Source organism: Prionailurus viverrinus, chromosome B4, assembly GCF_022837055.1.
Source record: "Prionailurus viverrinus isolate Anna chromosome B4, UM_Priviv_1.0, whole genome shotgun sequence".
In the NCBI taxonomy this organism is placed as follows: domain Eukaryota; kingdom Metazoa; phylum Chordata; class Mammalia; order Carnivora; family Felidae; genus Prionailurus; species Prionailurus viverrinus.
Genome location: NC_062567.1, coordinates 113,705,017 through 113,721,640, shown reverse-complemented (window position 1 = coordinate 113,721,640; position 16,624 = coordinate 113,705,017). Strand labels below are relative to the sequence as shown.

Below are 16,624 nucleotides of genomic sequence, written 5' to 3'. Positions count from 1 at the left end.
CAGGATGAAATGCATTAAAACAGTTACAAGGGAACTTTAACTTTCAAGTAATTTTGAAGTTTTCAGTTTTACAACTGCCTGCTCATTAACAAATCATTTTTGTCTATCTGTAAAATAATTCTCTATGGAAATATACTAGGTGGCACTTTGTTAGTTTATTTCTAACCACTTGGACTGATTTGGTGAGATTCTGTGGTATATTTACATGTTCAGCTTTTCACCAAATACAAAATGATAACTCATATCTGCCTACTCATTATTTGCCGGTATCCATTCCCACAGTTAAGATGAATGCAGCTAGCAGGACTGCTCAGGTCTACATTTTGAAAAGAGAGATTTGGTTAAATTCCTGAAACCTATAGGATCTAAATTGCAAAAAGGTTGTCCTTCATTTCAGCCCTATCTTTCATCTGGTCTACTGTAATAGTTTCCTAACAGATTTTCTGCTGCAAATCCTTCTTCCTTCCTGCTGCCAGATTTTTTTTTTCCTAAATTCAATCTGCTCATGTCACTTCCCAGCTTAAAAGACCATTAATTTCCCATGACTTAAACAACAGTCCATGTTCCTTAGAACCAGCCTTTTTTTTTCCTCAGCTTTATTATTCTCCAAATAGATGATCTAATTTCATACCTCTGCTTTTGCTTATGCTGCCTTCAGGGAGTGTTTTTCCTCCTCTTTTTGACTTGGCAAACTCATACTTATACCTTAATGGCCAACTCAAACATCTTACTCTCTTCCCAGCTTTCACTGAACTTCTACAGTCAAATATAATGGCTTCCTTATCTTGTCTTATAGCCCCCTTTCTAGCATTTTGTTCATTATAATATTCTTATTTCAACATATCTCAATACTAAACAGTGCTTTTAGGTTGTTGGGGTTTTTTTTTAAGTCAGGAGCTTTTTTTCAGAAGTTTATGGAATTAGTTTAGGGGGCACCTAGGTGGCTCAGTTGGTTAAGTGTCCAACTTCGGCTCAGGTCATGATCTCACGGTTTGTGAGTTTGAGCCCCGTGTTGGGCTCTGTGCTGACAGCTCAGAGCCTGGAGCCTGCTCGGGATTCTGTGTCTCCTTTTCTCTCTGCCACTCTCCCATACCCACTCTGTTTCTCTCTCTCAAAAGTAAACATTAAAGAAAATTTATAGAATTAATTTCAGTTAGTACATTGACATGGTTAGTACATTAAGTAGTATATTAACATGTTTCAGAATTGTGAAGGCACAAAAGGGTATTCCTTTACCATGGTTCACACCTGAAAAAGCTTAAATTCCTAGACAGTAGAAAGTCTTTCTCCCACTCAGCTTGCAGCCAGCCATCTTTTTTTTCCCAGGGGTCTCAGTGTCCTCAGTTTCTCAAGTATCCTTCCATGGATATTTTATGCAACAGTGTTTATTGATATGAATTAACTTGAATTGCAAAATGCTTACCATTGGCTACAGGAGTGCATCTGATTTGTTTTAGATCACCAGCATTCTCCTAAGATTGGATCTCCTGGAAATCACAAATCTCCTTCAAGTGCCTTATCATCAGTCTTACATAGTATTCCATCAGGGAGGAAACAGAAAAAAATCCCAGCTGCTCTCAAGGAAGTAAGTGTTTCCATTAAACTTGCAACCTGATACAGGCTGAATTATTCATATGCATATAATACACTGTTTTTCTTTCATAAAGGAAGATGTCATTTCCCACTACTATTAAGACATGGCATTTTAATACTGGTGATGGATGTGGCTGATGCCTCACTCTCTTGCTTGGTCTCCCATATGACCTGAGTCATTTAGAAAATGGCAGTTGAAAGGTTTGGAGAACATTTTATAGCAATGATAGAAAGTAAAAGATAATTTAGACACATGTGAATTTTTAAAATTACTTTGAGGAAAACCCTTACCAGAGGGAAGAGTCTATAGAATATTTGGGGTGTTTTATTAGCATTTCCTGATCTGCACAGTTTGTTATTTGTAAAGATTCATTGGCTGTATACAGCTGCACTGATAGTAAATTGTCTTTCCTTTCAACTTAAAAGAAAACTTTAAAAAGTTAGGATAGTCTGTCTACACAGTTAGACTGCCAGTGGTGTAATCCACAGGCATCACCAATATCCTATCCCATCTCCTCAAATTCAAGTGTTCAGTCAGCCAGTGTCATGTAACACACAGCACTGCATATCTATCACCATTTTGATTAGTTTATTAATTAGTTCCACTTCCGGCCAGTTTTTTGGCCAGCAGAATTTTGAATTTTGTTCTCTTCCTTGGATACTCTGGAGGTGTTCTGTGGAATGTGGAAGCAGACAACTCTAAAAATTTGACCAAGATTGTGTTCTTTATGTAAAGTTGAATGTATTCCATCATGGCAGTTAAAACACTAGGAAATGATTTATAGCCAATCTCATGAAATAGTAAGACTAGGACTTAAAGTTCTAATTGCCAAGTTTCTTAAACTACTTAAGATGATTTATTTATTTTTTAATATTTATTTACTTTTGAGAGAGAGAGAGCACAAGCGGGAAAGGGGCAGAGAGAGGGGGAAACAGAGGATCCAAAGTGGGCTCTGTGCTTGAACTCAAGAACTGTGTGATCGTGACCTGAGCTGAGGTCAGATGCTCAACTGACTGAGCCACCCTAGTTAAGGGGATTTAGTACTCTCAACTATCCTTTCCATCACTCAGTTCCTAAATCTAAACTGACTTTCAGAACTTTAAGGTTCTTAACAAACTGAAGTAATTTTCAGTTCTCAATAAATGTTTGCCTCTCCATGCCGATGTCACAATTTATAGATACAGTTGTTACACTTGCTCCCCTTGTCAGTCTAAACTCTACAGGACTGGTTGCAAAACTCTTTCTGCTCTTGACTAGAGCCAGCCTAACTCCAACCCCATTTTGTGTATCTTTCCAACCAGCCATACAAACAGACCTTCTGCTGTCAAACCTCTACTTCCTGACTGCAGCCATTTCTTCCTTTACTCCACTGGTCCTCAAAGTGTCCTCCAGAGCAGCACATCAGCACCACATGGAAACTTACTAGGAATGGATATTCTTAGGCCCCACCCAAGGTCTACAGAATCAGAAATTTCAATAAGCATTCTCTGTGATTCAGGTGTATGCTAAAGTTTGAGAACCACTGCTTTGCTCCTTTGAAATCAAACTGGGAAAATTAATTTATCTGATTAAGTGCTATAAAAGTACAAGTATTATACTTGGGAAGCTGTAGTTTTTGTCTTTTTATCTGTAATTGAGTTGAAATTCACCTAATTTATAATTAACCATTTAAAGTATACAATTCAGGGGCACCTGGCTGGTTCAGTCGGTAGAGCCTGCAACTCTTGATCTTGGGGTCATAAGTTTGAGCCCCACATTGGATATAGAGTTTACTTTAAAAATAAATAAAATCTTTTTTTAAAAAATATAAAGCAATACAATTCATTGATATTTAGTGTATTCACGATATTGTGCAACCACCATATTGCTCTAGTTTCAAAACTTTTTCATCACCCCATAAAAACACCCTGTATCAATTAAATAATCAATCCCCTTGTCCCTTCTCTCCACCCTCTCTGGTAACCACTAATCTGCTCTCTGTCTCTATGCCTATTCTAGATATCTCATATAAAAGGAATCCTGCAGGGCCACCTGTGTGGCTCAGTCGGTTGAGCGTCCGACTTCGGCTCAGGTCATGATCTCACAGTTAGTGAGTTCGAGCCCCGCATCAGGCTCTGTGCTGACATTTCAGAGCCTGGAGCCTGCTTCGAATTCTGTGTCTCCCTCTCTCTCTTCCCCTTCCCCACTCATGCTCGCTCTCTCTCTCTCTCTCTCTCTCTCAAAAATGAATAAACATTAAAAAAAAAAAGGAATTCTACAATATGTGACCTTTTGTATCTGGCTATTTTCACTTAGTACAATATTTTAGAAGCTAAGTTATATAGCATTATCAGTACTTTGTTTCTTTTTATATCTGAATAATACTCCATTGTATGTATGTATCAGAATTTATCCATTCATCTGTTAATAGACATCTGGGTTGTTTCTGCCTTTGGGTTATTATAAATATCATTTGTCTTAGTTATACACCTAGGAGTGGAATTGCTTGGTCACATGATAATTTTATGTTTAACTTTTTAAGGATTGGGAAGTGTTTTTATTCCAGTAAAAATGTTCAATACATTTTCAGAAACTCACTATTTTAGAATTACATTCAGATTCTCAGTACCCTCAGTAATGGCAGGCTATGTCTCTTGAGTTAGATTTGATTTATGTTTTAAATAATCAAATCAGGGGTGCCTGGGTGGTGCATTTGGTTAAGCATCCAACTCTTGATCTTGGCTTAGGTCGTGATCTCAGAGTTCATGAGTTCAAGCCCTGTATCGGGCTCTGCACTGATGTTGAGTAGCCTGCTTGGGATTCTGTGTCTCCTTCTCTCTGCCCTTCTCCCATTTGTGCTGTCTTTCTCTCTCTTTCTCTCAAAATAAATAAATAAACTTTAAAAAAAATAATAAATATATATATATATATATATATCTCGTTGGAAAGTTTTATGAATCATATGATTAATTTGGTTAAGACCAATTTTATTTTTAAAAAGATAATAGAGGACTATTCTCGACTCAGGATTGTGATTGGTATTCTTTCATAGCTAAAAAACTAATTTAAGAATATTCCAAAAAAGGAACATACAAAATATTTTGAGCAATGATAGTAACACTTAAGTACATAGTAGCATCCCAATATAACTACATTTCCAGCAAAATTTCATTTGAACATAGACATTCTAATTGAAAAAAAATTATTTGTAATCTTCTACAAGGATGTTATTTTTTTTATATAAATTTGTTTGCACTTAATATTAAAGTTCCCACTAGCTGGGACACCTGGGTCGCTTGGTTTCAGCTCAGGTCACATCTCACAATTTGTGAGATCCCATGGAGCCTGCTTGGGATTCTCTCTGCCCCTCCACCGCTTGCATGCATGCTCTCTCAAATTAAATAAACATTAAAAAACAAAACTGTATTAACAGAGAGGTAAATGGAAATTCTATTATTTATGGTGATTTTAAGGATCAGTTTCTGATCCTCAAATTTTGGTCTGAGCAAAACTTAGTTTGCTTCATAAAAGGATGAAAATGTTTTAATCTCTAGGCCAAAAGGTAGTAAGGTTTCAATGATTGTAATCTGGCAGTTGAAACTTTTGTTTTTAACATAGGAACAAGAGAGAAATATAAGACCAAATTTAGGAATTATGTTATTAGTAGAATGGTGAGCAGACTTTTAAGGTGGTTCCATGATCCCTTCCTCTGGTGGTCACACTTTTGTACAGTCTCCTCCCTGTTGTGGGGGGCAAGGACCTGTGACTTGCTCTGAACCAACAGAATATGGGGAGGATGATGGCATGTCACTCCCATGATTATGTTATGTTATGGAAGACTCCATATTGCTGTAGATGGGCTCTAGAGACTTTCTCTCATGCGGGCTTTGAAGAAGTAAGTAGTTGTCTTGGGAGGCTTGTGTGGCATGGAAATGAGGATGAGCCCCAGGCAAAAGCCAGCAAGAGGCCAGGGCCCTCAGTTTCATAACTTCAAGGAAATGAATACTGCTAAAAACCTGAATCCACTTGGAAGTAGACCCTTCCCTCGTCAGCTGTCAGATGAGAACTCTGGTGCTGGCCAACACCTTGACTGGGGCCCTACAGAGATCCCAGCTAAGCTGTGCCTGGACTCCTGAGACAACACATGTATGTTGTTTTAACCCACTAAGTTGGTGGTAATTTGTATGTGACAACAGAAAACAAATACAAGTGGGTTCTATGAATTTTTAAAGTCTGCCTTTAATCATGTATGAATTGTATTAATTTCTTACAAATTTTATGAGGAGGATCAAATATTATTGTTTAATATAAACTTTATTATTTTTTTAAATTATTTATTTATTTTGAGAGAAAGAGAGAGAGGGAGTCTGGGTGGGGGAGAGGCAGAGAGCGAGGGAGAGAGAAAAACCTAAGCCAGCTCCGTGCTGTTTGTGCAGAATCTGACATGGGGCTCGATCTCACAAATTGTGAGATCATGACCTGAGCCGCTCAGGCGCCCCTAATACAGTTTTTATAAGTCCAAAAAGCTATTTCAGAAAGAGTTAAAGGTTTAAGTAATTTTCCCTAACATTGCAAAATACGAAGAACAACATACACGGTTCCCAAAAATGCAGCTTTCAAAAAGCATTTCTGATCTTTAGAATTATTTTTCTTCTTCTGGAAACCAGGAAAACACAGGTGGCACCACAAAGAAATACATACATGGAAGCACAATTAAACCAAGCAGAATGCTGGAATTGCTTCTAAACGAAAGGGGTTTTTATGCCCATGGTAATGGCAGTATTCAATTTGTACAGTAGCAGACTTTGAACGTAAACAATTTCATTCTGAAACATTATAGTATTATGGTTATTGCCTTCAGCACCAATGATCAAAAGCAGTTTTGTTACTTTACATTTTGTTGCTGTCTGAAAACCATTAAACTATGTATGGGGTTTACTTACTAGGTATCAGCAAATACAGAAGATTCTTCCATGAGTGGCTATTTGTACAGATCAAAGGGCAATAAAAAACCCTGGAAACACTTGTGGTTTGTCATAAAAAATAAAGTGCTGTATACATATGCTGCAAGTGAGGTAAGATCTGAAATCTAAAGATGAATTATTTGGGAGTCTGGTTTTATAATGCCAATTAGAAATAATCACAATGTTTGTTTGATCTATTCGTTTTGTGTATTTTTTTGTTTTGCATTGCTTTTGGAGGGGGAGATTCTTTTTGCTGTTACCTTTAATGTCAACAATGTCCTAGAGCTCTTACTCAAAAAATGTTAGGAATTTTCCATAGTATTAAGATGTAACTTTTTTTGGTGTCATGTGACTACTAACAACTTCATTAAAGGCAAAGGTTCTTCCCCTTTCTGCCAAGCTCTCATGGAAGACAGTCCCTTGACTATCCCCAGATTGTATTGATCAGGCTTCAAACTTCGATAAGATAGACTTTGTTTGGGTTAGAAACAATTCCTGGCTGGCTATAAAAACCACTGCTCTAAGAGCCAAGCTTTTCCTTAGTGGGACCGGGTAAATCACTTTTCTTTCTGAGCTTGTTTTCTGCATCCATAAAATGAAAGTAATATAATTGCCTCCCATGGTTGTGGGGAAATATGTGAACTTAGATGAGTGTGAACCCAAGGAAAACTGTTTAGCACAGTGTCTGGCTCATGGGGTAGCTTCAGGGGTGGGGGGACATCTTAATATTGTTGAATAAGTGAAAAGTAAGTAAGTTGTTAGAATTATCATTGTTTTCTATATAGTGTGCATATAAAATTAAAGCTGTATAGTTTTAAGAGTTTGCAAATCTGAATTTTGTATCAATTTAAAGTCCCATCTCCCTTGGTGTCTTTTTAAATTAGGATGTGGCAGCTTTGGAGAGTCAGCCTTTACTAGGATTCACTGTCACTCAAGTCAAAGATGAGAATTCAGAGTCTAGAGTGTTCCAGTTGCTGCACAAAAACATGTTATTTTATTTGTTCAAAGCAGATGATGCTCACTCAGCTCAGAAGTAAGTAATTTAGGCATATTTTTCTTTTATACATGAGTTTCAAGTTGTTACATGATTGATTTTAAAATAACCTACTTTCATGCATGGGGACAATTAAGAATTTAAATCCAAGATCCAAATTAGGAAGATTTAACATATTTTTCAAACTCTTTAGAATTATTTTAAGGACAAGCAAGAGGATCTGGAATATTTTCAGGAGGCAGAGGGGAAAAGAAAATAGGTAGTTCTGTCCAAAATATTTTGTCTATACTGACCTCTGAGGAAGCAGCATGAAACTGCTCTGCTGCAAGGAAAGGAAGCCGAGGCATTTGACCTCTCCTTCAGTGAGGGTGAGGATCATCTCTTGAAACATTCCAGGACTTTGGCAATCCAGTGACTCAATTGTGCCATGGAACAGCAGGAGTTTAAACAGCTGCTTGCTAACTTACTTCTTTGGGAAAAAGGTCAAACACATTAAGAGGCTCCCATGCTGTTCCCAATAACTGAGTAAAAGGAAATGGATATCATTTTAGATGGTAAAGGTTTTTAAACAATCTCTTCAAAATTCCAACAAGAATATTTGTTTTGATGTCATGACGTGGTTTGACATAGAGAAGCATATCTCTGTGGAACCCAGGTCCTTTGTAAACAAAATAGAGCAGATAACCTTTAACCAAATCTTTCACTTGATTTTTATTTTGGTCTCACACATTACATGTTTTTGTTTTCACTAAGATGTGCTTATGTTTTCTCCATAGGCTTAAAACGGTGCATGCAGATAAAAAAAGAATGCTTTAAGTCAGCAAGGCTTATCTTTTCTTAATGCAGTTAGAATTAATGTACCAGAATTGCATATGCTCTTGCATATTAATCAGGTACAATGTTGCAAATACTCTGGAACACTTTTTTCTTTTTTCCAGTCTATGTTAGGACATCTACTATGTATCTCTATTACTATAAATAAATTTTTTTGAATTGAAGAATATTTAAAATTGTCACTTAACCATTATTTTTTCTGTAAAAACTACTTGGGTAAAAGAGTACTTGCTCTAATATTCTATTAGGTATTACACTTCTCATGATTTTTATCTGTATTTATCATCAAACTGATAAAAATTATTGCTTTTGAATATACATCTTTTGTTTATATCATTAAGTCAACAAGGTAGAAAAACCTTAAGACAATTGAATGTAGTTAAGTAAAGAGAATCTGCCCTCTTGTAATTGAGAATTAATACAGGACAAATTACAAGTTTCTCTTTGAAGTCACTAATGTAATGGGGTTTTTTTGCATAGTATAGAATATTAAAATGTGTTAATTTTAATGAAAATTTTTAACTTTTTAAAAGTCTCTTTATCATGATATAACATGCCATTTGCATTTAAATTTTTGAAAATTCTGTCCTTGAAATTTGAGCTATATCTGTTATAGGCTGCTTCTATTAACTGAGTGATTTTAGATGTTCACAGAAGCAATTACAGTCCTAGGGAGGTACAAAGTGACTACCTCCAAGTGTCTTCTGAATAATTGAAACTGTGGGTATTGTCAGATAAACTTTGAGACTAATGAATTCTGGGAAGACTTCTATGAAACTCTGAGACACATTTCTTTTTCTTTTTGAGACACTTTATATTGCATACAAAATTTTGATCAACTGGAAGTAGACTAGATATAGATTCTCTTTCACTGAAAATACTAAAACAGGTTTCAATTACGGATCCCCAGGGAGTTAAGAGAGAAGGAAGTCAGGCCAGATTTGGGGCCATATTACCAAATAAAGTATAATTTCATATACACAGAATTCTAGTTTAGTATAGGAAAGATCTTTTTTTTTTCAAGTTTTTATTTAAATTCAGTTAATTCACATACAGTGTAATATTACTTTCAGTAGTAGAATTCAGCTGATTCATCACTTACATACAATAACCAGGGCTCATCACATATGCTTTCCTTAATACCCATCACCCATTTAACCCATCCCCACCCACCCACCTCCCCTCAACCAACCCCCAGGTTGTTCTCTATATTTAAGTGTCTATTTCTTTTAAAAAAAAATTTTTTTTATTTTTTTATTCTTTTATTTTTTTAATTTACATCCAAATTAGCATATAGTGCAACAATGATTTCAGGAGTAGATTCCTTAGTGTCCCTTACCCATTTAGCCCATCCCCCCTCCCACAACCCCTCCAGCAACCCTCAGTTTGTTCTTCATATTTATGAGTCTCTTCTGTTTTGTCCCCCTCCCTGTTTTTATATTATTTTTGTTTCCCTTCCCTTATGTTCATCTGTTTTGTCTCTTAAGGTCCTCACATGAGTGAAGTCATATGATTTTTGTCTTTCTCTGACTAATTTCACTTAGTATAATACCCTCCAGTTTCCATCCATGTAGTTGCAAATGACAAGATTTCATTCTTTTTGAGTGCCTAGTAATACTCCATTGTATGTATGTATGTGTGTGTGTGTATACATATATATACATATATGTATGTATATATACATATATACACATATATATGTATATATGTGTGTGTGTATACACACACACACACACACACACACACACACACCACATTTTCTTTATCCATTCATCCATCGATGGACATATTTGGGTTCTTTCCATACTTTGGCTATTGTTGATGGTGCTGCTATAAACATGGGGGGGGGGGGTGCATGTCTCCCTTCGAAACAGCACCCCTGTAATCCCGTGGATAAATGCCTAGTAGTGCAATTGCTGGGTCATAGGGTAGTTCTATTGTTAGTTTTTTGAGGAAACTCCGTACTGTTTTCCAGAGGGGCTGCACCAGCTTGCATTCCCAATTGTTTACTTATTCTTGAGAGAGACAGAGTGAGCAGGAGAAGGGCAGAGAGAGAGGGAGACACAAAATCCAAAGCAGGCTCCAGGCTCTGAGCTGTGAGCACAGAGCCTGACAAAATGCGAGATCATGACCCAAGCCGAAGTTGGTTGCTCACCTGACTGAGCCACCCAGGCACCCCAATAGTATAGGAAAGATCTTAAATATACAGGCAGGGTAATTGGACCCACAGGTACAGCTATTATGTATATTGTCTTAACGTGTACCAGATGATTGCATTTTGTAATTCTAACAAATTTCTCTTACCAATAGGTGGATAGAAGCATTTCAGGAAGGCACAATATTGTAGTGATACTGGTTTCATCTCTTCTGTGATTTCACGTGGTGGAATTTCATCAGAATGGAGTAAATGCAGTACAAAGACTGTATATAAATGAACACTGCCAAGAAAATCCAGCCAAAATCTTCATCAAATGTTAGAAATTATTTTGTTGGGTATAAGGGGTTTTTTTTGAATGTTTGGTTTTTCGTGTATGCTATTTATTAAATTTTGATGTTTACTTAATTGTCAGAATTATTTCTGAGACTCACACTGAATTCTAAAGTACCTTTTCTTTAGAAACCAGAAAACTTATCTTAATACTGTATACTGTATTAACCATTTGTGACACAGATTTCTCCATGTGTTTATAGTGTTTCATTGTAACATTCTCACCTGAGGTAATAAGTCTTTGTAAATACAAAAACACACATCAAGGAGAAAATTTCCATGCAGTGTTTGGTTTAGAAATTATTATAAAACTGCTGATAGAAAAAAAAATGTCTGTTTTTGAATCAATAAACTTAGATGAATTTTTGTATCTTTTAATGGAAAAACACGTGGCCAACTTCTACCTCAGCAACTGTGAAATGAAATTCCAGTAAATTATCTAGAGTATTTCTGTTATACCTCTTTTGGCATGAGATAATGTTACATCATCAAGGAATTATAGCAAAGGGATAGATTCTGAAAGTTTTCGTTGAACTGAGCTATGAGTAGTAGGAAAGAGGATGTTTTCATTTGCAGAGGAATACAAATAATTAACTCTGTGGTCTTTCTGTTAAGTCTAATCCTTTTTTTAAAGCTAGAAACATAACTGTATTATTTTTTTAAAGCAAACTATGGTAAGCATCATATTCCACAATATCCTTTGCTATTATAAGTGTTCTGAGCCCAAGTCAGTGGTGGTGGTTGCATCTAAATGTTCCATTTCCTATAATATTGTGCTTTAAAAAATGAACTGGAATTACCATATAAAAAAAAAAAGCACATATTCTAAGCCAGTGTTTATTGAAATTGTATTCATTTTTTAAAGGTTATTTAATACTACTTTGTGTTATGTCCTCCCTGGTAATTAAAACAAATCCTTTATTTCTGTAACCAGTTGCCAATGCGCACCTCATTAGGAAAGAATTATATTCATAATTCTGGTGCACTTACTACTAACGTGAACTGCTTTGTACATAAAATTGTTGATGAATAGAGTTTGAAAAATGAAATTCACACAGTGATTAAAGTCATGCTTGATGTTCATAATTTACACTTATTGACTGAACTTTACAAATTATCTTAAAGGGCACAGGAATTTTCCTTACGGCTTCTATATAAAGGATTTCCTAATTCAGTGTGATATTTACATTCGTCAAGAGAATTACTGAGTGCCTTTCTGAAGCCTTTTGAATGTTGTTTGTTGCAGCACCAGAGTCTCTACTAAATCTAGAGTTGGCTGCTGTAGTTTTTTCTGGCCGTTTCATGCTGTGGAATCGTTTTAAACCCTCTTGCACCCTCACACACAATCCTCACTGTCTCCCCAGCCTTTCTGTCACAGTAAGTAAACTAATACTTCTTTGCAGCTCACTAATTTTAACCAAGACAGCATAAATAAGGCTTCCACGTTAAAATCCTTGCAGTTTTTAGTGTATCCTTTTTGGAGACCAAGGTTATACCTTATAAAGTGTTTCCTTCTGCTTCTTTGGGTCTAGGACTTTGCACATGACAAATTATTTGGAGTTCTTCCCCCGTCCTCTTGAGCTCTCAAACTTCTGACTGCAAGGTTTGACTTAAACCTCAGAATCTAAAAAATACCAGCCAGGCTATTTTGTCTTCCAACAGCTGGCTCATTCAAGAACTAGTTATAAATCTAAATACAAAAAAACTGCACAAACTTCTAGTAATTCTGATTGTATGTGAAACTCCTGTATGATTGTACTCCCTATTGGCTTAGCCCCATGGAGGGTTTTGAAAAATATAAAATACATATAGCTTTTTGAGGAAGCTATCAGATTACCACCCCCCCAAAAGGTATTTTAAATGTGGAATAGTATTACATTCCCTTATCCCTTTATCAATCCTTCATAACATACTAAAGCTGCTCAATTATTTATTTAATCTGGCTCATTCACTATCAACTGAGAAACCTAATTATATACATTTTGTTGTCAGGCTACTTTAAAAAAATATCTCTTGGGGCGCCTGGGTGGCTTGGTCGGTTAAGCGTCCGACTTCGGCTCAGGTCATGATCTCACGGTCTGTGAGTTCGAGCCCCGCGTCGGGCTCTGTGCTGACCGCTCAGAGCCTGGAGCCTGTTTCAGATTCTGTTTCTCCCTCTCTCTCTCTGCCCCTCCCCTGTTCATGCTCTGTCTCTCTCTGTCTCAAAAATAAATAAACGTTAAAAAAAATTAAAAAAAAAAAAGATTCTTTAAAAAAAAAATATCTCTTGATAGCTAACATTTTAGAGGAAAAAATGTATTATTTGGTGCATTCTATGAGAAAATACACACAGTACCCAAATCCCAACATGTATTTATTATACATGTGTTTCCATCACACTCTGTTCAAGTTTCTCCTTTTATTCATAAGGAGGAGAAAGAAGAGCACTTGTAAAGCTAAGCAAAAAGGCACTAAAAGTAACCTAGGCAAGAAATACCAGGTTAAACTGGGGGAAGGCTGGTGTTCTTAGTGTGTCCCCTCAAGCTTCCTCTTTAGCTGTGAAGCTGTAAATGTAGAGGATCCACCAGAGTCCTAGAAAAATGAGAAAGGTTATCTTGGGCATCATCCCACATTTCTGAACCTCTCTCCCACCTCTTTTCCCCTGTTCCCTAATATACCCCGTATCCTCCTATTTACCCTCTGCCCAAGATACTTAATTCTCTCTTCAACCAAAAGCTTGATTCTTTGAATATGTAGTAGCATTCCTAAAAATGAGATCATCAGAGCAACTCTGTTTAATATAAAACAGTAATGAAACAACTAAATGAAGAAGATAACATAATTTTTTTTAATTTAAATTTTAGGTGACATATAGTGCAATATTGGTGTTAGGAATAGAAATCAGTGATTCGCCACTTACAAACAACACCCAGTGTTCATCACAGCAAGTGCCCCCCTTAATACCAATCACCCATCTAGCCTATCCCCCACCCACCTCCCCTCAGTCTGTTCTCTGTTAAGAGTCTTGTGGTTTGTTTCCCTCTCTTCTCTTCCCTGCACCATCCCCCTGCCCACTTCCCATATGTTCATCTGTTTTGTTTCTTAAATTCCACATATGAATGAAATCATGTTATTTATCTTTCTTTGATTGACTTATTTCATTTAGCATAATACATTCTAGCTCCATCCAAGGAAGATAACTTTAAAGTGTAGTTTTGGCGCACCTGGGTGGCTCAGTTGGTTAAGCATCCAACTTCAGCCCAGGTCATGATCTCACAGCCCGTGATTTCGAGCCCCGCGTCGGGCTCTGGGCTGATGGCTCAGAGCCTGGAGCCTGCTTCCGATTCTGTGTCTCCCTCTCTCTCTGCCCCTCCCCTGCTCACACTCTGTGTCTGTCTCTCAAAAATAAATAAACATTAGAAAAATACACACAGTATAGTTTTGTTAGCCAGGTGTTGGCAGGAAATAGGGAAAGCCTGCTATTTAGAAATTTAGTTAAAATGTAAATGTTACTACAACATATGTTGATATGTCTTGGGAATATGCATCCATTTGCACTCCCATTTTTGAAGTCTGAGATCTACCATAGTCAAATGTAGTCATTGAGATTTTCAGAGAGATAAATCCTATTTCTCCTGTTAGGCCTCACAAAATACCTATCCTGTGTCTTTTTAAGACAAAATATTTGTTGAAATACACAGAATGTGAGGACTGGATTCTTGTCATCTACAACTCAAACACAGCCCTCCCAATGGCCTCATTATAACTCCTATCTTAGACCTACTTTTTCCCCCATCCTGCAAGGCCATATTTGCAACTACCTGCTGGACATCTACACATGAGTCCTTTTTAGGCATTTTAAACTTTACAAGACTTCATTTTCTTTTCATTCAGATCTGTTTATCTTCTTCTGTAATGGAAAAACACCATTCTAGGCTCTAGAATCTGCTTCTAAGTCTCAACAAGACCCTCTGCTATTGCTCTTGGATCCTTTCCATCTTCATCACTTTTATGGCACAGACCCTGGCTCAAGTCCTTGTTACCTCTTCCCAATGATTAGAGTAACTCTTCCTCTAATTCCAGTGCCATCTTTGCATGGTCCCATTTTCAACTCTGCCAGAGCCATCTTCTAAGCGGAGCTCTGACCTAGTTTCATCCGTGCTCTTTGCAACTTCCAATGGCTTTCCAGTGGCTTGGCATAGAATATTTTTCCTCAGGTATCACACACTCCAGCTAAATCCACCCCAACCCTTCTCTGTTTATAAGGTTTACTTCTCATTCTCTTCCCAACCCACTTCTGCCTATTTATCCAAGACTTTTCTTTTTGCAACAGTTGGTCCTAGTCCTTCTCTCCCACATCCCCCCGCCCCCACTATTCCTCCAGACCACATCTAGTCTCTCCTTTTCCTATGCCTCTATAGCCTTTAACTAGGAAACACACTTTTTTATGGTGCCTATCACATTCTATTCTTGAGATTTTGAGACTCCTCAGCATCTGGCAGAGTACCTTGCGTGCTCTGGACACTCAGCATTTGTTTGGTGAATTAAATCACTCCAAATGGATCCCTTCTGGTTTTTATTTTTTTAAGTGCTTTCAAAATACAAATGTTCTGGGGCCTATGCCACATTTAATATTCTGTAAAGGAAAATCATCTATGACTTTCCCTTTTATAAGAAAGATAATTTCTAGTAGGATTTAATTTTTTTAAGATATTATATATTAGAAAATTTTCAAGAAGTCTATATCAAATTCCCTTGGTGAGGGGAGAGAAAGAGGGACAACTTTCTCTTTTGTATGAGTCGGTCGTAGCATGTTAAGAACCAATCTTGAAATACTATATTGTTTTTTTAAATAACATGAGTTTCTAGAAACATGTTTTACTTAAAGTGGTAATAGTTTGATCTTATCGTACACATATAGATCCCTTATAAATCAATATTAGTATTGTAAATAATGTCAATATGTATTTATACAAAATAAATTTACTGTATCTACTTTTGGTGTGATGATGTCTTTTAAGCCATATGTATTTTTTTTTAATCCTTTAATTTTTTTTTTTATGTTTTTTTGTTTTTTGTTTTTTTTGAGACAGAGAGAGAGCATGAGCAGGGGAGGAGCAGAGAGAGAGGGAGACACAGAATCTGAAGCAGGCTCCAGGCCCTGAGCTGTCAGCCCAGAGCCCGACACAGGGCTCGAACCCACGGACCGTGAGATCATGACCTGAGCCGAAGTCGGATGCCCAACCAACTGAGCCACCCAGGCGCCCCTAAGCCATATGTATTTTTAGAGTCACATATTTAAAGATGAACCACACAGACCTGTTTTCAGAGACTGAGACATGAAGCATATTCCTCTTCTTGGGGAATTTTTCTGTGTCCAGCCGCCTAGTTCCAGAGGGAAATGATAGAGGAAATGTTCTTCCCAGCGCACTTTTGTTTTTCCTGACTTGGGTTTCTGGCCTGAATCCATGACTGCTTTTCTTTTCTTTTCTTTTCTTTTTAATTTTTTTAAATGTTTTTATTTATTTTTGAGACAGAGAGAGTATGCACAGGGGGAGGGGCAGAGAGAGAGACAGACAGAATCCGAAGCAGGCTCCAGGCTCTGAGCTGTCAGCACAGAGCCCCACGCGGGACTCGAACCCACAGACCGTGAGATCATGTTGGTCGGTACTAAAGAAATTTCAAGGACCCTTTCTCTCAAGTCCAAACCATACAGTGCTTTACACACAGGACAGCTCTTCTGCCACACTTCAGTGCCACAGGTGGTCACTGTCATGATGTTCTGTCAATGC

At 37.1% G+C, this 16,624-nt stretch overlaps 1 protein-coding gene across 3 annotated transcripts in view; it reads left to right on the top strand.

The window, feature by feature from the left end:
• Window positions 1–10,928, top strand: part of FGD6 (FYVE, RhoGEF and PH domain containing 6) — a 115,557-nt gene extending 104,629 nt beyond the window's left edge. For all 3 annotated transcript variants that reach the window (XM_047868047.1, XM_047868046.1, XM_047868045.1), the window contains 4 exons: window positions 1,458–1,585; window positions 6,520–6,648; window positions 7,422–7,570; window positions 10,676–10,928. In XM_047868047.1, the coding sequence (XP_047724003.1) occupies window positions 1,458–1,585; window positions 6,520–6,648; window positions 7,422–7,570; window positions 10,676–10,712 (443 nt within the window). In that variant the 3' untranslated portion in view covers window positions 10,713–10,928. The remainder of the gene's footprint in view (window positions 1–1,457; window positions 1,586–6,519; window positions 6,649–7,421; window positions 7,571–10,675) is intronic.
• Window positions 10,929–16,624: the final 5,696 nt, after the last annotated feature.